The sequence below is a fragment of the Hermetia illucens genome, chromosome 6 (assembly GCF_905115235.1).
Source record: "Hermetia illucens chromosome 6, iHerIll2.2.curated.20191125, whole genome shotgun sequence".
Lineage (NCBI taxonomy): Eukaryota > Metazoa > Arthropoda > Insecta > Diptera > Stratiomyidae > Hermetia > Hermetia illucens.
The window spans coordinates 40239019-40266572 of record NC_051854.1 but is presented as its reverse complement, the minus strand read 5'-3'; the positions used below and the strand labels follow the sequence as shown (position 1 = coordinate 40266572).

At 44.0% G+C, this 27554-nt stretch overlaps 1 protein-coding gene across 2 annotated transcripts in view; it reads right to left on the bottom strand.

Moving 5' to 3' along the window:
* The window catches only part of LOC119660562 (protein tipE), a 50138-nt gene that overhangs the window by 9113 nt on the left and 13471 nt on the right, over positions 1-27554 (bottom strand). For both annotated transcript variants that reach the window (XM_038069203.1, XM_038069202.1), the window contains one exon: positions 25772-26744. In XM_038069203.1, the coding sequence (XP_037925131.1) occupies positions 25772-26553 (782 nt within the window). In that variant the 5' untranslated portion in view covers positions 26554-26744. The remainder of the gene's footprint in view (positions 1-25771; positions 26745-27554) is intronic.

The following is a 27554-nucleotide window of genomic DNA, read 5'->3' as shown; positions in this document are numbered from 1 at the left end:
CGGCAACGACAACGGAATAACGATTTGCGCATTTTCTCATGAAACGTGCGCTCCCTGTACAAAGATGAAGCTGATGAGCAGCTAGCCGATACCCTGTCCCAATATAGGGCTGATGTAACAGCGTTACAGGAGATGCGTTGGACAGGGACTGGTTTCCTGGAGAAGAGCCGCTACACCATATATTATAGTGGCCATCCAGTAAACCATGTACTCGGAGTAGGTTTCTTAGTCAGCCAAAAAATGAAACCTGCTGTTATCGCCTTTGAAAATATAAGTGAAAGGCTATGCAGTCTGCATTTGTGAGGCAAGTTTAGAAATATAAGCCTCATAAACGTTCACGCCCCTACAGAGGAGACTGCAGAGTCGGAGAAGGATACCTTCATCGAAGCAGTTGAGCCTACTTGGAGATTTCAACAGTCAAGTAGGGACGGAGTCCGTATTCAGGGGATACGTTGGCTCCCATAGCTTACATAGAGATACCAATGATAACGGACTGCGGATTATCCAGTTAGCAGTATCGCCCGAAACGGTTGTTGGAAGTACCTGGTTTGCGCGGAAAGCGATTCACAAACATATATGGGCCTCTTCTGACGGGACCACTTTCAACCAAATTGATCACGTGCTGATTGAACTCCGCCACCTCTCAGCCTTGGTGAATGTCAGAACATATAGGGGGGCAATATAGCCTCGGACAACTTTCTCGTTGGCATAGTGTTCCGAGCTCGAATTACGACACCACCTACAATCTCCTCTGACAATCAGATCAGAGTGAATAATGAAGCCATTTACAACACAGCGTTATCATTGATACGGCCACAAACATCCTCGGCGCCAGCGTAAGTCGGAACGGCTGGTTTGACGATGAAGGTAAGCTAGTTACGGAACAGAAAAATGCTGCATACCAAGTAATGCTGCATTGTCAAAGAACGCGAGCACGCGCACAGACTTATCACGAACACCGTTGAGCGGAGGAGCAACTTCACAGACGGAAAAAGAGAGCCTGAGAGAATCAACAAGTTTGTGAACTAGAAAAGTACAGGGAGCAACGGCACCAGGCGCGCAAGTTTTTCCAACAAGTCGGCAGGATGAAGTCTTACACACCTTGATGTCCTGCCGAGACAAAGAGGGAACTCTGATTTCCGACAGAATGGCCATATTGGAGCGATGCGTTGAGTATTTTTATGAATTGCTTAACAACCAAAATATCGGCGAGTTGGAGGTGCCGCCAACTGAAGACGCCGTACAAATGCTGCCACCACCAAGTATAGAAGAAACAGTCCGTACAATTCATCAGCTTAAAAATCATAAGTTGCCAGGAGCCGATGGAATTACAGCCGAATTGGTTAAATATGGAGACGACCAATTACACCAAGTGGTTCATTAACTTGTGCTCAAGGTGTGGGGCAGCGAATCAATGCCTGACGACAGAGGTAGCACGTTGCTGAGTACCATCTATAAGATATTCTCCATTATCTTGCTAGGCCGGATAGTCCCATACGCCCAGAACATCATTGGCCCATACCTAAGCGGGTTCACTCCAGGCAAATTGCAGCCGATCAGATTTTCTCTGTGCGACAAGCGATGGAAAAACTGTTGGAATATGGACATCAGTTGCATAGCATAACCAGAGTAAAACTGTACACAGCCATGGGAGAATTCGGTATTCCAACGAAATTCATAAGGCTGACAAGGCTGACTCTGACCAATGTGCGAGGCCAAATAAAAGTAGCAGGATCATTCTCAGGACCATTCAACATCAACAACGGTCTACGACAAGGAGATGCCCTATCATGCGTATTCTGCAACCCGGCCCTGGAGAAAGTGATTTGCGATGCCGATGTAAATGTGAGAGGCACCATCCTCTTCAAGTCCACCATATCGACATCATGGGAAGAACAACCCGAGATGTACAGTCTACCTTCATCCAGATCCAGCAGTCGGCGCGAGATTTTGGGCTGCACATTAATGGAGGCTAGACGAAGTACATGGTGGAACGTCAGCGCCAAAACCAAAAGAACGAACAATATCGAATCGCACTGGTCAAACGAAAACAATGAAGATAGGAAACTACAACTTTGAGACCGTTGAAAATTTCTCCTATCTAGAGTCGAAAATCACAACCGATAACAGCTATGACGATGAAATCCGCGCACGGTTAACCTATTTCAGCTTACAAAAACTGTTTTGTTCGAAACGTCTCACCATAGGGTCAAAGCTCTTACTGTACAAGACTATGATCTTGCCAGTCCTTATGTATTCCCCGGAGACTTGGGTTCCTAGCAAAAAAAAAATGCGAACTCTTGGCCGCGTTCGAGAGAAGAATCCTCCAAAGAATTTTTGGCCCCCTACATGAGAATGGACGATACCGTAGCCTACAAAACGACGAGATCTATGAGCGATACCGTCTGGTTGTGGATAAAATCCGATTCAACAGGTTGCGGTGGGTGGCTCACTTAATCCAGCGCGGAAAGTCTATAAGGGCAATATCTATGGTAGAAAAAGAAGATGAGGTAGACCCTGCCTGAGATGGAACGATGGCGTAGGTCAGGACGCCAGACAGCTTTTAGGGATATCGAATTGGTGGACCCCTGCGCAAAACCGGGGTGTCCGGAGTTCCTTATTAAGGCAGGCCTAGATCGGATACCGGTTGTTGCGCCGTTGATGATGATGATTCTGAACTTGTTCGGCGCACAGGCCAGGCACTCCTATGTATTGTGATCGAAAATGGCAGCGGATAGGTCACACATTTAGGAGGGGTGACAATGGCATTACGGGCTACACTATGCAATGGAATCTTCTCTCCCAAGATGGCCGACGAATGGGTCGTCACAAGGGCACCTAGCACAGAACAGAAGGGAAGGACTGCAGGCGTTTCAGGAAGTCATAGGGGAACTGAAGCGCATTTCAGCTAACCGGGGGCAATGGCGCGTAGATGTGGTTGACGCGCTATACCCTACCAACCGGTGAATAGCATATATTACATTTATAAGAAGGGGTTCCTTATAAATTTTTCCCTTAAGCTCAATTTGAAAACATAATACTCGCTTTTTATAAAAAGTTCATAGACCACCCATACCTACCAAATTTCCTGTCCACAAATGGTTCTGTTTCATGCAAATCCTAATGAATTTACCAAAAACATCCTAATTTTAGCTCAATTATACTTTGAAACAAAATATCTGCATCACAGGTAACTGCAGTCCTCAATAAAATATAGATTGATGTGCAATTTAATTGATTATGGGAACGGTTAAAACGTGAATTATGTATGCGATTGAGGCAATGAACTGAATGCGCTGTGGTTGTTTCCATGCTAACAATCAAGGAGCGAATATTAGTCTGCATGAATCAAATGGATGTCAACACAAAATTGTTTATGTGCTAGATTCAAGTGAAACTAGTGGACTGCAAGGACCTTTTCAAATGGCACAATTACATTGAACTTTCGTAGCGCTCACTTAACTTCGATTTGTCATCGCATCGAAAAGCATAGTGCGCTCACAATTTCTCATAGGCGTGTTCCTATATCGACGTTAACAAATATGCCCATGGCTGAACTTATTTGCACCCTAACGTTATGGGGTGGTTAATGGCAGAAAATCGATAACTGAACAAGTCTTGAACTGGCATATTCGTAATTGATTTTTTGCTTCGTAACACAGATTGACGCCACCTGCGGCCTTTCCATCTGAGATTCTGATGGTACGAGTATCTTTACATACACGTAGAGTCTATGATTGACCGGCATTTTGAATTAATTAATTGGTAATCTTCGCTGCCTTTATAGTTAAAACGCCTGTCGAGGACGGAAGGGTATTGGAATGTTACATTCAGTTTCACTCGTCTAATTCATACATTCATTCGAACTGATTTATACTGAGTTCGGAAGACTTTTAATTGAAGAAATTCAGTTAATCTTGTCATGAGGGATATAACATCTAATTAGATATTGAACTAAAATAATACAGGGTGCGGCAGCATAACTTCCTTTTTTAAAATGTGCGCCACTCAGTTAGTTGATGTTATAGCGGAGCGCTAGTTGTCTCGTTCAAGAGGGGATACTGTAAAGTTTTGTCCCGACACGGTTCAGTCGCCATCATGCGTTGGAATAGTGAGGAGCGTGCCTTTGCCGTTGAGGATTACTTTTCAAGCGGATGTTCGGTTATTGCAACACAGCGTGCATTTCGGAGTCGCTTTAATTTAGCCCCGTTGGTTCCCGTCCCAGACCGCAAATCAATTGTTACATGGGTCACTACATTCAGACAAACTGCAAGTGCGACAAAAGGAAGAACCGGAGTCCCTCGGCCCGTTAGATCACCTCAGAACATTGAAGCAGTGAGAGCGCATCTGCCCTTGGATTATGCGATCGTTCTGTGAGAAGAATTCTTCGTGATGACCTTCATTTTCATCCCTATAAGATGGCGATAGTGCGGGAACTTTCAGAACGTGACTTCAATTCTCGGATGAACGCGTGTGAGCTTCTTCTTGATGTCGTTCCTGAGGGTGCTATTGTTTTTTTTAGCGATAAAGCCCATTTTCATTTGTGTGGGTCGGTTAACAAACAAAACATGCCCTACTGGGCTGACACCAACCCTCGAGAATTGCATCACAGCCTTTGCATTCACCCAAAGTCACAGTGTGGTGTGCAATTTCCTCAGCTGGAATTATTGGTCCCTGGTTTTTTGAGGAAAATGAGGTTACAGTGACAGTGAATTCGGACCGGTTTGTAAACATGTTACAGAATTTTTTTTCCCACGGCTAGAAAATTTGGATTTGGGGGAGAGGTGGGTGAGATTTGATTCCAACAAGACGGTGCAACAGCACACACTTCAAGAGCATCGATGGCTGTTTTGAGGGAACACTTTCCAGAGCGCCTTATCTCAATTAGAGGCGATTTGGAATGGCCGGCACGCTCTCCCGATCTGTCCCCTTGTGATTTTTTTCTATGGGGTTTTTTGAAATCCCGTGTTTATGTGAACCGTCCAAGAACCCTACAAGATTTGAAGACCAACATCCAAGAAGAAATTGCCAACATAACACCTGCTATGCTAACAAGAGTCATGACCAACGCCAGAAATCGGTTTGCGCAATGTATGGAGAATGGGGGACGTCACCTAACAGATTTGATCTTCAAAATAATGTAAATAAAAATTCTAGACATGTACCTACATTATAAAAAATAAATAAATATTTTCCGATGCATACAATAGTTTTTATTGAGTTTTGAAAAAAGGAAGTTATGCTGCCGTACCCTGTACCATCTATAAGATATTCTCCTCTATCTTGCTAGACCGGATAGGCCCGAAAATCACAACCGATAACAGCTACGACGATGAAATCCGCGCATGGTTGTCGGCAGCCAACAGAGCCTATTTCAGCTTACAAAAACTGTTCTGCTCGAAACGTCTCACCATAGGGTCAAAGCTCTTACTGTACAAGACTATGATCTTGCCAGTCCTCATGTATTCCTCGGAAACTTGGGTTCTTAGCAAGAAAAATTGCGAACTCTTGGCCGCGTTCGAGAGAAGAATCCTCCGAAGAATTTTTGGCCCCCTACATGAGGATGGACGATTCCGTAGCCTACACAATGACGAAATCTATGAGCGATACCATGACCGTCCGGTTGTCCGGTTCAATAGGTTACGGTGGCGGGTCACTTAATCCGGATGAATGAGGATGATCCAGCCCGGAAAGTCTATCTATGGTAGAAAAAGAAGATGAGGCAGATCCTGCCTGAGATGGAGCGTTGGCGTAGGTCAGGACGCCAGACAGCTTTTAGGGATATCGAATTGGTGGACCTCAGCAGAAAACCGAGATATCTGGAGTTCCTTATTAAGGCAGGCCTAGAGCGGATACCTGCTGTTGCGCTGTTGATGATGATGAAGCACAAGCGTCGAAAGTTCAATATTAATGTCACAATAAGTGGATTTTACCATTGCGCTAAAGAGCAGAGTTTGTCGCGAACATGAACGATTTCGGTATCCTAACACGCATCTTGAAGAAACTTCCAATGGTCATAAGTACCTCGATAATACGGTAGACCTCTCATCCTTTTTGTTGAGTATCTAATGAGGTGGAAGAACTCCCCCTCTCCGATTCAAAGTATCAGCCTTTCTTAGATGAAATCGTTACTATAACATACGGACATGAACTGCTCCTACAAACAACATATCGAAATCCAGAATCTCTGGTATGAAAGGTGCTATGTATTTCTTATGTAAGAATAGTAGAGTGAATACTTGCCCCATTTGTACGTAGTTCGTAATGTTTATGCATTTAGTATTCGGTTTAGTGTAATACTGCCAATTTAAATCTTAGAGTGCAGTAAATTTTCAGAAAAGATATAAATAAATGTGACCTATTATAACTTTGTTAGTAACGGTGCGATTTCCACCAAACTTGGTAGTAACATGCTTAATGCAATATTATAGTCTATATTACCGCGAAATTCCATGATTCTATGACAAAGTTAAAGGAGAGGGGCGGGGTTTTCAATCAATCTCTAAAAAAATATAGTATTAGGTTGTTGCAAATGAAATGGCCGTTTTGGTACTAAAATTCGAAACGACTGTAAAGCTTACAAAAATTTATTTATGTAATCAAAATAGGTGCCAGTCGATTCAAAACACTTCTCCCAGCGAGATTCAAGAGCATGTATGCCAGTTTCGTAGAATTCCAACTGTCGGGTGTTGATAAACTCGTCGAAGGCAATTTTGACAGCCTTTTGGTTCCTAAATTGTTTTTCCGCCAAGAAATGACCCAAATGCTTAAAAAAAGTGGTAGTCGGTTGGCGAAAGGTCCGCTGAATATGGTGGATGAGGTAGAGTCTCATACTGCAATTAGTTCAACTTTTGAACCGTTGTTCCGCATACATGAGGTCGTGCATTGTCGTGAGGGAGTGTCACACTATCTTTGTTGATCAATCTCGGCCGTTGAATACTCAATTTTTGATGCATTTCGTCATTTTTGGCACAGTATTTCTTTGCATTTATCGTTTCTCCAGGTGCCAAAAAAGAATAGTGGATAACTCCAGCTGTAGCACACCAAACAGTCACCGTTACCTTCTTCGGATGGAGGCTCGGTTTCGGCATATGCTTCGGTGGCTCATCAGCATCTAGCCATTGTGCTGATAGGCGATTGTCGTATAATATCCACATGCCACTATTCTGTGCAAAAAGGGATCGCTTCTGTTGCGGGTGAGTAAAGAACTGAAAATTTCCATGCGAAGCGCCATTTTTTGCTCCGTAAGGGCATGCGGAGCCTATTTGTCGAGCTTTTTCATCTTTCCAAGTTGTTGCAAGTGTCGGGAAACTGTCAAATAGTGTACGTCCAGTTTCTCTGCAATGTCTTCCACAGACTGACGTGTTTCAGATTCGACTAGCAAACGCAGCTCGTCGTTTTGAATCGATGGTCCTGGATGTCCACGTGGCTCACTTTGATGGTTTACGTCGCCTGACCGGAATTTATCGAACCACTACCGTGTGGTTCGTTCGCTTACCGTATCAGCTCCAAATGCGCTGTTAATGTTCCTGGTCGCCTCTGCTGCTTTATAACCGAGTTTGAACTCATACAGAAAAAAATATACGTTCTTGGCGCTTTTCCATACTTTTTTTCGTTTTTATTCACTGTTATCACAACGATGGTCAAAACTGAAATGACTCTTTGATTAAATGTAGGAGTCTTTATACTTCATTATCCGACACCCACAGCGCCAACTGGTGGTGGTTTGATACAACAAAATCGCAATTAACTTCACATGATTGCCAAATCGGCCATTTCATATGCAACAACCTAATAATATACAAAACCTTAAAAAGGAATGGGGGGACGTAGCTTCTTTATATATGGAATTTTATTATTTTATTCGAACGTCAATCATTCTCGTTAATTATGACGTTAGCATTTTATTTCTATGGTTTAAGATGCAGTAGTAAATATAACAATACTGAATATTTTTATTTTTTGCAAATATGCAGATGTCGGTGACTACTTGTCGCCTTCCTCAGTGCTTGGGTTTGAACCACAAGTAGTTACCGAAATATGCATGTTAACTAAAAATAAAAATATCTAGTAAAGGAAATGGTTTGATTTTTTATTTGTAATTACAAAACTTTACTAAAACGCTCTAAATTCTGGTTTTACTAATACACAGATTAATATGAGTACACTTTATCTGTCATGACTTGAGGCAGTTTTCTCTGCGTTCATCCAAATTGTTCGAAAATGTGCTACGGATCATTTGCAAAGTACATGCGGAAGCCGAATGCCAATTGTCATAGTAGCACTGAAGAAAGGGAGAAGTGGTTCTCGAAATATCGGTATATGCGTATTAAAATAAAATGCTAGTGAAAAAGAGGAGGAAATCCAACCATTTCAACTAAATTAATTGTTAGAAACATTTCAAGACCACGCTTAGATAAAAAAACAAAAAACAAATAAAAGCTTATACAGATTGTCATTTTTAAGGGTTTATGTAAAACAAAACCTTATTAAAATCGATTCGCTGTTTCTCTATCTGTCTGTCACACACTTTTTTGTTCAAAATGGCTAAATCGTGTTGATTTATATTTTGCAAATACCAATATTCCGAGAACTACTTGTTAGCAAGTTGTTAGTACGGATGAACTTGTTAGCACTGATGAAGGGGACCGCTAAGGCGCGGTCTTGGTTGGACTATTGTTAGAACATCAAAAGCACCAGCAAATCAGTGAGGCTCAGTAAGATTCTGACCAAGTAACATAAGAGCCCGTCCTTTCTTAAAAAGTCGGAAAGCTTAAAGCTGTTCGTTCAGACGCATTTCCCCTCCAGCGAGGCAGACTCTGAACCAGAGCCTTGCTTGGAGGATTTACGGCCACCCAAGCCATGTGAGACTATCAAATCGGTAATTACCGAGGATAAGATCGGCTGGGCTTCTCCGCATATAAATCTCCGGGTCCAGAAGGCATAATGCCAGTCAGCAGAAAAGGGTTGTGCCGTGACATGTTGAGATTTACCGGAGCGGTATCTCTTTAGGATACGTACCACAGTCTTAAAAACGCGCACGAGTGGTTTTCATATCGAAAGCGTGCAGGCACGGTCATGATTCCTCAAAGGACTTTCGAACAATCAGCCCTACTTCTTTCGTGCTGGAGACCATAGAGCCCGTCCTGCACATCCACTTAAGGACGATTATGGAGAGAACACCTTTCTCTAAGTACTAGCATACCTATCCCAGAGGAAAATCCACAGAAACCGCTCTCCACGAGGTAATTGGCACGGTTGAGCGGTCACTTCAGTACAATCAGTATACCCTAGCAGTTTTCTTGGATATAGAGGCAGCTTATAACAACGTTAGTACCAATGCCATCAAGGAAGCCTTGATCAGTATGGGATTGGAGGGGTATCTTACGCACTAGATTATATCCATGCAAGGGGAGGGGAGGGGGAGACAACCATTTGGCCAGAGCTGTAAACAGTGGCACGCCCCAGGATGACGCCATCTCTCCGGTGCTTAATAGTGATGTACGAAATTTTACGAATAGCGGCGGGGTGAAGGTAGTGGCGTATGCCGACGACTTGGTGATATTTGTGTCAAGCATGTTTCCGTTCATTATGGGCGACATTATGGAAGAAGCGTTGTGAAAGGTATGCCTGTGAGCCGCAAGATGCGGACTCGGCATAAACCCAACCAAAACGGAACCGATGCTATTCACCACCAAGACAAGGATACCTGAATTCCATCTACCACAACTGAATGAACAAAGATTGGTTGGTATGGTGTCAGGCTCTGAGCAAATAATACAATAGAACGAAGCTTAATAGGATTCAAAGGGCCGAGTGTGTAGGTGCTACCGGGGCTCTGCAGTCCTACCCGGCATATGCTCTCAATGTACTCCTGCATCTTCCCCCCCCCCCCTAGACCTCCACATTAAACACGTTGTAGCGTGCAGTACCGTCAGACTACGAGAGTTCGGATGCTGAACAGCGAAGTTCTTCGGCCACAGTAACATCCTAGACGAAGTACCTCGGGAAATCTGGGCATTCCACGGGCAAGCTGAACTTCACGAGAAACTTTGCTGTGGACTTTCCAACCACAGCATTGCGAATTGTAGGGTATGCCGAGCCTGGCGGTGGGTCATCAAGCGAAGACCTGCAATGAAAGCGAGAGCTGCGTTCTCTGCAGGGATCTGGTGAGAGCGTTGCATATACTTCGGGCTCGGGACGGTGTTCAATCTTCAGGGCGGAATTGGAAAGGGCTAGGGTGAGAACGGCATGATCCATATTTTACAAATTAACATGTACCGGAGTGCAACCGCTCACCAGTTGCTAGCACAGTTCGCTGCGAAAGTAAATGCTGATCTAGTGCTAACTAGCGAGCAATACCGAAACAAGGACCCGGCCTCATGGTTTCTCGACTTATCGGGCACCGCTGCCATCTGGGTTCGGGACAACGTTCGACTTCGTGTTCTTGCCGAAGGCCTGGGGAATGGTTTTTTCTGGATCCGGTGTTTAGGGATAACGTTTTTTTAGCGGTAGGCGGTGATTTTAATGCCAGGGCCCTTGAATGGAGAATGCCTCAGTCAGACTCCAAAGGAAAATGGATTCTGTAAATGGCGGCGAGAACCAGGCTCGTAGTTTTAAACACGGGATCCACGCCAACATTTCGGCGCCCAGGCTGTGAAGGAGGCATTCCTGACATCACTTTTGCGTCGGCATCTCTGGCATCATGGGTGGACAGGTGGTGAGTCCTAGAAGACTTCGCGGCAAGTGATCAACCGTACATCGCGTTCGAAGTGGTTCACGCTACTTGTCGGCGAGCACCAACGTGACATTCCCCCTGTCTGTGGAATGTCGTGAGGGTGAACATCGGGAAATTCGTCAAAGCTCTTGGAGCAGGAAGAGCCACGCTGGAGAGCAAGTGGTAGTGTCGGAGCTGACACCGTCGTAAATTCAGTAATGAACCTGATAACGACGGCGTGTGAGACTTCCATGCCCCTGAGGAGCCCCAGGCGCGACAAGCCTTCTATGTACTGGTGGTGTCATAAGCTTCGCCGTTTGGCACAACGTTTGCACACCAACGAGAAGGCATGCGCCATAAAGGCACAGTATAGGTCAGCAAAAACGAGACTCCGCAGCGTTATAAATAAAGACAAAGCTCACGCCTGCAGAACCTTGTCAGCGAAGTGAATGAGGACCCGTGGGGACTTGACTATAAGCTTGTCACCCGAAAAATCGAGGTTCTCCGAAAGCCGATCAGATGGGCCACATTGTACGGGCATCGTTCCCCAGACATCCTGTACGGGTTGATGTCAATAGCGCGGAAAGCGTCCAGGATTGCCCCCTTTTCACAATGAGAGAGTTCGAAGAAGCGGTTCTCACAATGAAAAACAAGAAGGTAGTTTAAATACTGGTGTTCCGCCAACGGCCAGAACTGGTGCTTGAGGCGTTCAACGCTTGCTTGAAGGCAGGTATTTTTCTTGTCGCTGGAAAGTGCTCAGATTGCGCTGATCAGCAAGGGTAAAGGAGACCCTGAGCTCCCATCTGCATACCGACCGCTGTGTATGCTTGACACGACTGGGAAAGCGCTCGAGAAGCTCATCAAGAGTAGACTCGCTGAAGCGACTCACGCTGCCGGGACTTATCCCCAAGGCTATTATGCAGGTAATGAATGCGGTTCATCGAGCCGAGGCACACAGCCGCCGATATCGACGGATAGTGCTACTCATAACGTTTGATGTCAGAAATGCCTTCAAGTCCGTAAGATGGACAGATACGCTAAGTACTTTAGAAAACTCATTTCACGTGCCAAGCTATCTCTTGCGGATATTGAGGGATTCTCTGAAAGATCGCTGCCTACCCTATGAGACGCTAGTGGGCCAGAGGAAGATGGAAATCACGTCGGGAGTAGCACAGAGATCCATCCTAGGGCCGGACCTCTGGAACGCTTTCTATGATAGTCTGCTGAGACTCGATATGCCCGACGAGTCGCACCTGGTCGGTTATGCAGACGACGTTGCCAGACGCACTGTTGAACAGGCGCAAAACAGACTTGGCATATTGATGGGACGGGTAAACGGGTGAATGACTACTCACGGTTTCAGCCTGCCGCTGGAAAAGACCGAAGTAGTCATCTTGACCAGAAGGAGAATCCCGACCCTGCGTCCCATATCGATCGGCGAGTTGACTGTAGAGTCAAAACCAGCGGTTTAATGTTCGACTCGAAGATGAGTTCCTTCGAGCAAATCGAAGCAGCAGCGGACAGCGCTGCAGCTGAAGTCGCGGCCTTGAGTCGGCTAATGGCGAATTTTGGGGACCCTATATCTACTAGGAGATGACTCCGTATGCGAAGGTATAGGCTGATGCCCTTGACAAGGAGATGCATTGTAAGCACCTTGCTCAAGTGCAGAGGCGGGGAGTTTTGCGAGTGGGGTCTGCTTATCGCAACGTTTCCGAAACGGCTGTGATGGTGATCGCGAGTGTGATCCCCATTACAATCCTTGCCAAGGAGCGCAAAGCTATCTACCGCCGTAAGGGCGAGAACTTAAGAGAGGTGGTTGCCCATGAAGAACGTCAACACATCCTTACCGTGTGTCAACTTTCCTGGCAAAATGAGCCAAAGGGCAAATAGATGCGCCGCTCATCGACAAATTAGACCCGTGGTTGAACCGAACGCACGGTGATGGAGGGGGAGGGCATGGAGATTTTCAGTCTTACCTGCACAGGATTGGGAAGGCGCCATCTCCTGATTATGTGTTCTGCAATGGAGTGGTGGACGACGCTGACCACACCTTTTTCTCTTGCGGGAAGTGGGACGGCTTTCGTCAGCAGGTTTATGCAGACAAAGGGAAACTCTCTCCAGACAACATTGTCAGAGAGATGCTGAAGAGCGCTAGCAGCTGGAATCGTATTGCGCATTATGTTTGGGCTCTTCTTATTGCGAAGAAGATTGAACTCGACCGGCAGAGGGATCGGATGGTAAGGGGTTTCTTGAACTAACAACTCCCTTCCTCCCCTCCCCTCCCGCTGGTGAAAGGAATTCCCTGACCTGAAGGCTCCCAAAGCCGGGAGAGCGGGGAACGATTCCAGACTAGTTCTCTGATGAGGTAGTCCGACAGCGTACTGTTTCGGAAGTCCAATACTCTGTGCGTGAACGCACTCAACTACCCTACTCCCAAAAAAAAAAAATCATTTGCTTGAACCTATTTCAACGTAATTAGCTCCAAGAAGTATTAATATATTAATAATAAAAATAACTTAGGAGGATTCAGATATGATATTTTGGAACATTTCACATGCAATTCATACCATACTGGTAGTCCAATATGAGAACACCCACCTTCTAATTTTCCATTCAAAAGATATAAGAAAATCGTGTAAGAACCTAACATTCGATGATCCTACAATATACAGATAACACACGTTCGCCAAAGTTGAAGGGCCGCCCTTTTAATAATTACTTATTGTGTTTCAATATACAATGGGTGAAGGTACTAAAGAAAGTTAGCAGATAAATGATAAATAATTTACATATTCCATCAAAATAAAGTCGATTTATAAGTGACAGTGCCCGCATACATACAGTGTATTCGGGTCGGGGTTATCCTGGTTTCACCCTCTTTTATTGATTCACCAAGCAGCACCTCCGCACGGCAATGCCACAAATTTACAAGTAGGACATGGGCCAATGTCGATTTCAACATTGTGGGGTAATTTGTTTGTGGTATTTTGATGAGAAGGTTCACCAGATGTTATCTTGTTAGTACTGAAACTTGCAATGCATGCAAAGTTCCTTCTGTAAATGTACATGCTATTGTGGCGCATTCCAACACCAATAAAGTGGGAAAAATCAATTCAATTGCATGCTGCCTGGGTACAGATGTTTATAAAGGTTCACGGGGACGAAAAACATAATATTTTACAAGATTTAGCATACCTGTCATATTTAGTAAGATAGAAGATACATAATATTGTTGTTGACCTAGGAAAAAATCAATTCTCTTTCTTTTTTCTGTCCTAGATTTTCTTATTGTCTCCACTCGGAGATAGCTTACAGTGCATACATGCCACAAAGATGGGGTTTCTATTCAAAACCATTTTATATAACATTTCATTTTTGAAGAGTCCTTTTTGAGTGGTGCTACATTGCAAGGTTATCGGCTTCAGATTGCTACCTTCTTAGCATATGCATTAGCCTTGTGTAATTCTTAGCAACAAAAATGCAATGTGCCTTTACCTATCTTTTAATGCATAGTAGATTTATGGTATATATGCATGTACACATTACCCATGCCTTGATTATAGAAATGCCTCAGTAATGATGTTACGATTTGCATATTTTAGAAGCCTTAAACTTGGAAACTTATGGCACATGTCTTGAATGATAAATCATGGAAATGGTTGCAGATTCGGTATTTATATTACGTAAAGAATGAATTTGTAGATTATTTTTTTAATTCTAATAGAAATTTATCAGTAGCAAGACCAACGCCAACAAAAGGACAGTATTCCAACTGCTTCCAATACTCAATTAATAAAATACCCCACAAATGGTTGGAAAATTACGTCAGATTACCAAACAAAAATAAGTTTTCATAATGGCATGCATATAGTGCTTTTAAGTCAATAAGTCAAAGTAGCCAGAAAGACAGACCGACGGACAGATGCACAGAAACGCATTGAATTGGCTTGAAGGGGCAAATCAAATTAGAAGGCTTATTTTCACCAAGTTTTTTAGATTTTTTAGTCATCATCAATATCAACGGCGCAACAACCGGCATCCGGTCTAGACCTGCCTTAATAAGGAACTCCAGACATTCCGGGTTTTCGCCGAGGTCCACCAATTCGATATCCCTAAAAGCTGCCTGGCATCCTGACCTACGCCATCGCTCCATCTCAGGCAGGATCTGCCTCGTCTTCTTTTTTTACCATAGATATTACCTTTATAGACTTTTTGGGATCGATCATCCCCATCCATTCGGATTAAGTGACCCGCCCACCGTAACCTATTGAGCGGGATTTTATCCACAACTTGACGGTCTTGGTATCGTTCATAGATTTTGTCGTTATGTAGACTACGGTATTGTCCATCCTCATGTAGGGGGCCAAAAATTCTTCGGAAGGTTCTTCTCTCCAACGCGGCCAAGAGTTCGCAATTTTTCTTGCCAAGAACCCAAGTTTCCGAAGAATACATGAGGAGTGGCAAGATCATTGTCTTGTACAGTAAAAGCTTTGACCCTATGGTGGTGTTGGCTGTCAACAAACGTGCGCGGATTTCATCATCGTAGCTGTTATCGGTTTGATGTTGTTGGTTGGTTGGTTTCCGCTGCGGACCTTGCCATCATATACTTTGTGTTGCCAAGATCTCGCCCCGCCTGCTCGATCTGGATGAAGGTAGTTTGTACGTCTCGGGTGATTCTTCCCATGTGTCGATATCGTCAGCATAGGCCAGTAGTTGGGTGGACTTAAAGAGGATCGTACCCCTCGCATTTACCTCAGTATTACGGATCACTTTCTCGAGGACCAGGTTAAAGAGGACCCATGATAGGGCAACCCCTTGTCTTAGACCGTTGTTGATGTCGAATGGTCTCGAGAATGATCCTGCTGTTTTTATCTGGCACATTGGTCAGGGTCAGCCTAGTTAGTCTTATCAATTTCATCGGGATACTCTCTTTCATTAATTGAAATAATAAAACTTGTTGTTTCTTTTTCGTTGGTGTGGGTATTTATTCTTGCAAATACCGATATTTCGGGAACCACTTGTTCCCTTCATCAGTGCAAACGATGAAGAAATGGTGCAACTAATGTCAATATTCCAACAGTTTTTCCATCGCTTGCCGTAGACAGAAAATCTGATCTGTTGCTGATTTGAGCACAAGTTGATGAACCACTTGGTGTAACTGGTCGCCTCCTTATTTAACCAATTCTGCTGTAATTCCATCGGCTGTTTCTTACTTACGTACTTGGTGGTGGCAGTATTTGTCCGTCATCTTCAGTTGGTGGGACCTCCAACTCGCCGATGTTCTGGTTGTTCAGTAGTTCATCAAAGTACTCAGCAAGATTTTTTAGTGGGAAAAATTAATTGGAATTCGATCAAAATTGGGACATTATATCAGTCGTATTTCGAACTTTTGCGAATTTTCTTGAAAAAGAAGAAAATGAACTTTAATGCAGTTGAAAATAGTCAAAATCGAAAATTTTGCAAGTGTTAAAAAAATAAAATATCTTTCTATTTTCATCAAGGTTTTATGTAAAACAAAACCTTATTAAAATCGTTTTATCGTCTGTCTGTTCTTTTAAGGTTTTGTGTAAAGCAAAACCATATTAAAATTAATTCACTGTCTGTCTGTCACGCGCACTTTTCTCCAAAACGGCTAAACCAATTCAAACAAAATTTGGAGGACATATGGAAATATGGAATCCCAGGCATATAATGACCGACATAAATTTACGTGGAGTTAGACTCCCTTTAAACTGCCCATCCATGCAAAGGAAGGACGTAAACATTTTTTTCACCGTATATAATCATGTTGGGTATGAAATGAAAGGTTCCGATGAGTACTGATAAACCCGATGAAACTGATATTAGTTATGACATAAATCGTAAAGAGCGCGAATAAGAAACCAAAATGTGCACACTTAAAGTGAGACAGGATCCATTTTTAGAGACAGCCCAACCCAAAAATCTGAAAAAATCAGGTTGATGTGCTTATACGAAATGTGGGCCCCAAAATATTACCCATTCCAACATCTGCTTAAATAAATTTACTAATAGTATATTACCAACTTTTTTTAATTGCCTGGAAAACCCCCCTTAAGTTCATTCTAAGAGTGCCAAATGCTGCACCGGCATAGAGGGCAGTACTGCAGTTCTCACTGCAAAAACATCGTTCATAATACAGCTAAGTTTCATGGAAATGCGGCTATTACTATCAAAGTTATAGCACTGCAAACTTATCATTTTCACGAGAATTCCTTGCATCTTAACCCATGCAAGTAAGATGCTGACGTTATAATTATCGAGAATAATTGATAATCGCGGGAAATATAAAAGTCCCATTCCTGAACAATCTGATTCTCCTCTTAAGGTTTTGTGTATACACAACACACATCGGAAGAATGCCAAGGAATGTTGCATTCTCAAAGAACGCGAGCACACGCAGAGGCCTACCAAGAACTCTGTCGAACGGAGAACGGAGAAGCGACTTCACAGACGGAAGAAGGAAGCCTGGGAGAACCAACAGGTCTGTGAACTCGAAAAGTATAGAGAGCAACTGCACCAGGCGCGCAAGTTTTATTAACACGTCAGCAGGATGAAGCCTTATACACCTCGATGCTCATCCTGCCGAGATAAAGAGGGAAATCTAATTTCCGGCAGAATGGGCATATTGGAGCGATGGGTTGAGTATTTTTATGAACTGCTGAACAACCAAAATATCGGCGAGTTGGGGATCCCGCCAACTGAAGACCACGGACAAATACTCCCACCACCAAACATGGAAGAAACAGTCCGTGCAATCCATCGGCTTAAATTGCCAGGGGCGATGGAATTACAGTCGAATTGGTTAAATGTGGAGATGACCAACTATACCAGGCGTTTCAGGCGTCAATTTATGCTCAAAGTGTGGGACAACGAATCAATGCATGACGACCGGCAAAGAGGGATTATCTGTCTCATACATAAAAAGGGAGATATCACGCAGTGCAGCAACTAGAGAGGTATCATGTTGCTGAGTACCATCTTGCTAGATCGGATAGACCCAGAACATCATTGGCCCATACCTAAGAGGCTTCACTTCTGGCAAATCAGCAACAGATCAGATTTTCTCTCTGCGGCAATCGATGGAAAAACTGCAAGAATATGGACATCAGTCGCACCATATTTCCATCGACTTTAAGGCCGCCTATGATAGTACAGCTAGGGTAAAACTGTACACGGGGATGAGAGAATTCGGTATCCCGACGAAATTAATAAGACTGACTAGGCTAATTCTAACCAATGTCCGAGACCAGATAAAAGCAGCAGGATCACTCTCAAGACCATTCAACACCAAAAACGGTCTAAGACCTATCATGCATCCTCTTCAACCTGGCCCTAGAGAAAGTGATTCGCTTTGCACACGAAAATGCGAGAGGCACCATCCTCTTCAAGTCTATCCAACTACTGGCCTACGTTAAGGATATTGACGGAAGGATATTGAAGGAAGAACAACCCGAGATGTACAGTCAACCTTCATCCAGATCGAGCAGGTGGCTCGAGATCTTGGGCTGCACATTAAGGACGGCAAGACAAAGTATATGGTGGCAACATCAGGGCCAAAAACCAACGGACGAATAACATCGAATCGCGCTGGTCAAACGGTAAGAATAAAGATAGGGGACTACAACTTCGAGACCGTTGAAAATATCTCCTATCTAAGGTCGAAAATCACAACCGATAACAGTTACGATGAGGAAATCCGCGCACGGTTGTTGTCAACCAAAAGAGCCTATTTCAACTTACAAAAACTGTTCCACTTGAAACGTCTCACCATAGGGTCACATCTCATACTGTACAAGACTATGATCTTGCCAGTCCTCATATATTCCTCGGAAACCTTGGTTCTTAACAAGAAAAATTACGAACTCTTGGCCGCTTCGAGAGAAGAATCCTGCGAAGAACTTTTGGCCCCCTACATGAGGATGGATGATTCCGTAGCCTACATAACGACGAAATCTATGAGCGATACCATGACCGTCTGATTGTAGATAAAATCCGGTTCAACAGTTAATCCGTATGAATCAGGATGATCGTGTCCCGAAAGTCTATAAGGGCAATATCTATGGTAGAAGAAGAAGACGAGGCAGACCCTGCCTGAGATGGAGCGATGGCGTAGGTCAGGCCACCAGACAGTTTTTAGGGATATCGAATTGGTGGACCTCGGCACAAAACCGGGGTTTTTGCAGTTCCTTCTTAAGGCAGGCCTAGACCGGATACCGGTTGTTGCGCCGTTGATATTGAATAAAGCTTACCGGTAGTAACCAATATAATAGACATATGTGTTCTCGTTACCAGCGGTTTTTAATTTATGTACCTAACATCTATGTATATGTATTCTTTTGTGCACGGAGTAAAGTTGAAATGCATGAAGCACATATACATGCATGTAAATTTTGGGATTTGGCAAAATATGACGGAATATTTTGATTTCTTAGCTATGTACGAATGGAAAATCGTGTATAGCGAGTTTCTCACATAAGATGAACACAAAACCTTTATACCCAAAATGCCTGACTTCCGGTATTCCGACTTGTTTGTATAATATCTGTTGTAGGTTACTTTTACACATTTGCTCATAATATGGAACTCCTCGTGTGAAGCGTGTGAGCTTGACTATTATCAATACAGTGCTTTCTATCAAATTATTTATATAAATGGCTTTCTAAAAAGTAGAGGGCAATAGTATTTTTAACTATGTACACATGTCATGCTAGTCGCTCCTTACATAGGGAAACACAAAATGCTTTATACCTAAAGCATCAAGCTTCCGGCTTCTCGACTTGTTTTTTTCTTTGTTGAGGAGGTGGAAATTTTTAAAAGACCCTGGTCTTGACGCGCCTGCGTGTAGGATCTTTACCAACTAAAACCACGCTCGACTCCCCCCATGCCCGCCGGAACCACCATAAGGTATTACATCACGGAGCGGAGTCAGCTTACTCTAGCTTTTTTATACTTGTCCTCTCTAAACGGCATACATAACCGCGCTTTTTCGTCTTCTCTGCTTTTCACAGTTTGCTCTCCGATCATGAAGTTGACCGCATTCCAATTCTCCTCACGTGCTGGCATTCTCGGCACCAGATTTTCTGGTACCAGCACCTCTCCTAGAGTCTCCTCTAGGCCCTTTCTTTCTTCCACAAATCTTGGACAGTGGAAGAATACGTGATCTGGTTCTTCCGAGACTTCATCGTAGTTTGGACAACCGGGTGAGGAATGCAGTTTAAACCTGCAGTGCATTCAGTTTATGAGCGTTAGCTGCGATCTTCAATGCCTTTCCCCAAACTGGAGCTGCATTGAACAAGTTTGAGCTCACTACCCTGACTATAAGCCACCTAGAAGTATGCCCTGGCTCATTCAGGTTCGGATTCATCCTTGCCACTACCGTGGTTTCCTCCGGGACTGGAAAATTAAGCGTATCGTTGTACATGATGGGGGAGTGAGTGGGCCCAGTACTATGAGACATCCGCAAAGACAACCTGCTCCTAGGGTCCGTCATCGGTGTCATACGAGAGGCTCCGTTCTTGTAAATAGCTATCGACAATAGCAGTAAGATAAGCGGGAATACCAAGGCCAGGCATTTCCGTATTAGGTTCCAATTGGCTGAATTAAACGCATTTCTTACGTCCAGGGTCATCACTATGCATTGGTACTGCCCTTTCCATGAATTGTATCTTCGGCCAAGCCAGTAACCAATTTGGTGGCAACAATGGTTGATCTGGCTTTACGGAACCTATACTGTCGATCTGAAATGCCTGCCTAGACTACCGACAACCGGTGGCCGATGGACCGATCGTTTGCACTGACTGTCTTTATTATTATTTTTTTTTTAAAAAGCAAAATTATTTTTCTATGTCGCAGGAATATGTTTATTGCCTTCTGTGCCATTTATCGATGACATGTTGAGCGGAGGCTGCTCAATTTATCAATTCACCAATAGTTGGGTCTTCTATCGGATATTGCCATATTCATTACAAGTATATTTTTTAGAGATTGACTGGCAACCCTCCTAAGTTTATCCTATGATCATGAAGTTTTGCAGTAATAAAGGTTGTCAAGTTTGTGCAAATTTATTGCATTCTAGGACTTTGAATACTCTCAAATATCCTTTTATAAACAATAGCAAAACCTTTCAATGCACTCATGCAAGGGACCGACGCCAAGTATTTATAAATACGCTATTTACATAACGCTACAAGATTTCGTAAGGACATAAAGCGATTACCTCCTGCCTGCGCGCTCGAACCTGAGCCTGTACGCGCTAATCACTCGGTTCCATGCCCATAAAATCTAAAGGAACACGAATTTGCACTCTCACTTGATTGCACTCTCAAAACTCCTGCATGGCAGAGTCAACTCTCTCATCAGCTGAGTTTCCCAAATGAATCTTCAATTACAAAAAAAAATGCTGCAGCATCAGCTGCTTATAGTATTGTGCCTGTACGTACCCTGTCCTGCCCTGTCAGGAAACAAACGGTAAAAATGCACTTGCAATATACAGGGTAATCAGATCTATTTCCGAGCCATGCAATGCATGGTGAAAGCAACAACAAAATAAACATTAATGATCGTTTTGGAACATCAGTTTTAGGAAAAGCCAAGGAAAGAGACCTCGGAGAAGGCATCGGGTGGAAAACTTACCGAGGTCCCTGAAGAAGTCGCGGAAGCCATAGAAGCGGAAAGAACGGGATCAACCAGGGAAATAGACCTGCTGCCCAGTGAAGACCTAGGACTCCTAGGGCTCGGGGTGGACAGCGACGCGCAGGAAAGCGCCATGTCGGAGGAGGAGGGTGACACTCCGACAGTGGAGAAGAGCTCCAAACAATAACGGAGCCAATGGCCAGCACTAGGATAGCCCAGATAAACCTCCACCATGCGAGAGCTGCATCTGCAGTGATTGCAAGGGCAAATTCCAAGGAGAACATTGGAATAGTGCTGGCTCAGGAGCCCTGGGTGTACCGGGGGCAGATTCGCGGTCTGCAAGGAGGAGACATGCAGGTAATTTAAGACTCCTCTTGTGAAAAACCAAGAGCTTGTATAATTCTCAAACGTAATTTAAAATACATATGTCTTACAGAGTTCTTAACCGGGGACCTATCCAAGTCTCATTGGAAGCCGGGAGGAGCACTCGAGAGGTAGTTGTAGCATCGGGATACTTCCCAGGAGACGAGAGCCGGGCTCCACCGGAACAAGTCGCAAAGCTTACGGAGTATTGCGAGGAGAGGGCGTTACCACTTCTTCTCGGCTGCGATGCCAACGCCCACCAAGAAGTGTGGGGAAGCAGTGACACTAATCGTAGAGGTGAGTACCTTCTCGAATTTATTCTTAGTAATAAGTTAGAAATATACAACGTAGGGAACACTCCAACATTTGTGACCAGCACCAGACAAGAGGTACTAGATATAACTCTAGGAAATACCCTAATCAACGGGATGGTCAGGAATTGGAGGGTGTCGGATGAACCCTCAATGTCTGATCACAGGATAATCAGATTCGACATTGAGGGTAACTCCGAAATAAAAAGAATAATAAGGAATCCCAAGAAAACGGATTGGGAATCCTACACAATGCACCTGAGCAACAACATTGCCCACCTTCAAGGGGGCGGTGACATCAGGAGCGAATTGGAATTTGAAACGGTGGTGGAAGACCTCAACACAATCGTCATTGACGCATATGAGGCCAGCTGTCCGGCCAAGACAGTCAAGTCATCAAGGGATGTACCATGGTGGAACAGGAACTTAGCCAGAATAAGAACGGAGGTACGAAAACTCTTTAATCGGGCAAAACGAACCGGGGACTGGCGGAGGTATGAAAATGCACTGACTGCGTATAGCAACGCCATCAGGGAAGCGAAACGGAACAGCTTTAGGGAATTCTGTGAAGGGATTGAACAGATCACAGAAGCAACCAGGCTGTACAAGGCTGTAGCCAAAGACGGGGGAATATCCTCTGTCTGCTTGAAAAGGGAAGATGGGACATTCACCGAGAATGAGGAGGACAGGGTACACCTGCTTCTCAGAACTCATTTCCCGGGGTCCTACCCCTCGGCGGCAGGCGACAATAATCTGCCTGACACCTCAACAACGAATAAAAGGGGAAGGAAAGAGAGCTGGAAACTAGCAAAAGAGGTATGCTCAGAAGCTAGGCTAAGATGGGCAGTGGGAACTTTTCAACCAATGAAATCTCCCGGAGCAGATGGCATTTTCCCAGCACTTATCCAGAGAGGCCTAGGAATTATCTTAGAGTCTCTTTTGAGGGTGGTAAGGGGGAGCATAGCACTGGGTTACATACCAAGGGCATGGAGACGGGCAAAAGTGGTCTTTATTCCGAAGGCGGGTAAAAAGGATCCTTTTCACACTAAATCTTTCAGACCAATCTGCCTAACATCGTTCGTACTCAAAACGGTGGAGAAGACCATAGACAACTATATTAGAACTAACGTTCTAAAGCGTAATCCCTTACATCACTGTCAACAGGCTTACCGGGCAGGAAGGTCAACTGAAACTGCTCTGTATCAGCTGACAGAGGGACTACGGGACGCCATAGAAACAAAAGAAATTGCACTGTGCGCGTTTTTGGATATCGAAGGAGCATTCGACAACACATCACACACAGAGATACAGGATGCCCTGAGCCGCAAAGGAGTGGGAAACACCCTGGCACTCTGGATGGGCAAAATGCTAGAAAGCAGACAAATAGAGGTACAAACAAGTACAAATTCTATTATCATGAACACCACTCAAGGCTATCCACAGGGTGGAGTACTATCGCCGCTGATGTGGAGTATGGTAGTGGATGAACTCCTGGACGTGTTAACTAATACTGGAATATAAGTCCAGGGCTACGCGGACGACATTGTTCTAATCTGTAGGGGCAAATATGAAGATACCCTATGTGATAGAATCCAAACTGGATTAAGGGTTACTAGTGCCTAGTGCAGGAAGGTGGGACTGCGGATCAACCCAACCAAAACCACCATAGTACCATTCACTAGGAGGCGTAAGCTGGATCACCTGAAAGCCATAACATTACATGATATGGAGGTGAAACGAGAAACAGAGGTCAAATATTTGGGAATCACGCTAGACCAAAAATTACTCTGGAAGACACATGTCGGAAACACTTGTCGAAAAGCCACGAGGGCTCTGATGACTTGCAGATCCATAGCAGGAAAAAAATGGGGTTGCAGCCCGAAGATACTACTTTGGATATATACTGCAATAGTAAGACCAATGATTACCTATGGAGCGGTAATCTGGGCAGAAAGGACCCAACTCAGCACACAAGCCAGGGAATTACATAAGCTCCAAAGGCTGGCTTGCGTGTGTATCAGTGGGGCAATGAGGACATGCCCAACGGCGTCCCTGGAGGTCCTTCTGGGATTAACCCCTCTCTATCTGCACATACAGATGCAGGCAAGGAGATCAATATTCAGGATGGCCGGTAGTATGAGTGAGGCGGGGAGCTGCCTAAATCGAAGGAAGATTGATATCCTTTCTAGGCGGTATCCCGAATTACTGATACCGAGGGACAACATGACAACGAGGTTTCACTTCGATAAGAAGTTTGAAACACGTTGGATTAACAAGGCAAACTGGGATTGATTACTTGGTACATTGACGGATCCCTAACAGCAGAGGGAGCAGGTGCCGGTGCCATTGGTCCAAGGAAACTGTACTTTGAACCAATGGGCAGGTACACTAGCATATTCCAGGCGGAAATTTACGCCACAGACAAATGTGCCTCCTTTAATCGGGAAAGGAACTACAGGGGGCAGAACATAGCTATTCTCACCGATAGCCAAGCAGCGATCAAGGCACTTAGGTCCAACCAGGTGAACTCTAAACTGGTATTCGAATGCCTTGAGAGACTGAATATACTCGGCTCGTCCAACAAGGTCTGGATACTTTGGGTTCCAGGCCATGCTGGGTTGGAAGGCAATGAGGCAGCGGATGAACTAGCCAAGAAGGGAGCAGGGATGCCTTTACACGGGCCAGAACCCTTCTGTGGAATCGGAAACGGTTTCATGGCTATGAATCTAAGAAACGAAGAGAAACGGTTGAGGGAACTATATTGGGCTGGCCTACCAGAGATGGAGCAGTCCAGGGTGCTTATTGGGGGATACGAACCCATGCGCACAAAGGATTGCTTAAACCTCACCAAAAGGAACCTCCGAATCATAGTGGGAATTCTCACTGGTCATTGTCGGCTGAACTACCACCTAGGGAAGCTAGGGATATCTACGGACACTGCCTGCAGGTTCTGTGAGGAGGAGGACGAAACTTCTATGCACGTCCTAGGACAGTGTCCGGCACTTGTGCAAAGTAGGTCGATACATCTGGGAGAACACTTAATGCCAGATGCAAAGCTGAAACTTCTGGAAGTGGGGATCATACTAAAGTTCCTAACGGTTACAGGCCTGCTTGAGATACTATGATCAACAGGTACACTATAACCAGTAAAAAGGGCACAATATTTCTTCAAGGACGCGGTGCGACTTTCCCTTAACAGAATAATAATAATAGGGTTTTGAAGGAAGTTGAAAAGTAAAGGCACCTTGTGAATAAAATTGACAAAAGGAAAATAAAAATAATAATTTTTAACTTAAGATTTTAAAATATATACGCGAATTTTGGGATGAGAAATAGTTCACTGGAAGAAGTGTAATAGAGAAGCTAAGGGGTGCTGAATTGAGAAAAAGCAAAATGCTGCATCTTAGCAAATACGTTTTCTCCTCAGCTTGTCACAGGAGAAAAAGCAAGAGACGTTGAACATGCCGAGAAGCCGCGGCCACAAGAAGATACTACTCTCATTGATATATCCACATTATATTTAAATTATGTTCTCTATGGGAACTCACGAACAGGTAGAACAAGAGTTCCAGTAACCTAACACAGTTTAGTATTCAATTCCAATATTTTTTCATAAGAAAGCCACATATCTTAGGATATTATTCGTAGTTATAAGAAATATTTAAAATTATTATTAGTCATAATATTAATAGGATTTTCAATGCTAAGATAGAATAATAAAATTTACCTTAAATTCTCAATTCCAGGCCGTCGACATTGTGACGGTCGAGGACGACGATGAGTTCGCTCCTTTTTACACCTACAATCACAGTGCATAACACATAGTGCAACGGATGAAACAACTGTTATAACAAATGGCACAACAAAAAAATGTATTATCATCGTAACTTGATCGTCGTGGTCATAAGATGTCAGGACAACCGTTTTGTTCTTTCTCGAATAAAAACACGGGAAAACAGCACCTTCAACACCGTAGTAATCAGTGAAATTTTTGCACTTAACACTTGGCGGATATCCGCAGCCTTTTATATTGACCAAGAGCGTGGCTTCCTTCGATTGAGGCATGTCTACCGTATAATTCGCGAGTGCTTCCATTGAACTTAGGTTTTTCGGTATCGTTATGTTTTGTTCAATAAACGTCACATATATATGCGTGCAGCGGTACATATCGGACGTACATCCTTCGCGACAAGAACTCCACGAACAGTTAAATATACCGACCATATTTTCGCGGCGCGTTGTAGTGCACAAGGTCGGTGTGTCGATAAAATCATGCCCCAGTGTTGAGATGGCCGGGTCCACGTAGAGCGGTACAAGGAATAACAAGGAAGCGCCCGCTGTCACCGAAAAAAATGCCAACGTCGATGTTCCATAGAAGCTAACACGTTCACGCCACGATCGAAAACGGCGGTTACCATTCTTCTTTTTAGGCGCCAGTTCCTTTTTTTTACGTAACCTAAGCTCTTGTTGTTGCTGCTCGAGTAGAAGTTCCGAACTGCCACTCCTCATTGTCAAAACGCGCTGCTCGTCCCCCCGTTTCGGCTGTGCTGGTTGACGACGCAAGATGCACCACTATGGTCCACATCAACATCCACAACATCCCCATCTATTCCCAGACGAATGGACCCGAGCACAGCGAGCATTCGGATTCAATCGGGCAGCAAACACAAATCAACAATTGCACTTCGGCGAAACTCGCACTGCAACGAAAGGATAACGAGAAAAAGCGGTTATTGACTGAATGACCTTTGAGAGAATGCAGTAAAAAGAAAAAGTAATTTCCGCCTTCACTTTTATCTCGCAAATATTTTAGATAAGCGCAAGTATCCTTTCTGGCCTAAATTTAACATCTACGCATCCTGCAAAAAAGGGACATTCGTTTCTACTCTACTCTTGAACCTGCTTGTTGTATGCTTTATACTCTAATGTCTATGTATATTCGGGGAAGGAATAAAATGGTTTAAAATCATCGAAAAAATGCAGTTTTGCTGCTGGAATATAATCCTGTTTTTTCCGTCGTCCCTAATTTACAAAACATAATATGAGATTGGACCGGCATGGAAAGTAGTATGCAACGGAAATCTGAAGTATGAAAATCGAATATCATGAAATCGAAAACCGAACTTGGTGATATCATGCTTTACATCATAATCTATATGACTGCAAATTCTAACGATTCTAGGATCAACTTAAGTGGGGTATCCACTTAATTTTCCAAAATTATAGTGATATACTATTATTAACTTTATTTGAGCAGATGTCATTATGGAAGGCATTTTAAGGACATAATATAGGGGCAGCTTTGTTATTGTTTACTCAGAATTTTGGGTTGGATAGTTTCCCAAAAATTGTCACTTCTTCAAGAGCTCCATTACACCCCCCTCCCCCCTCTCTCTTCACAGCTAATGTCAAAATAACGACTGGCTTCAAAAAGTATTAATCTAAAGCTTTCATTTGATACCCCACATGCCCATACTCCGCAACACTTCCCTTCTGTATATATGGCATCC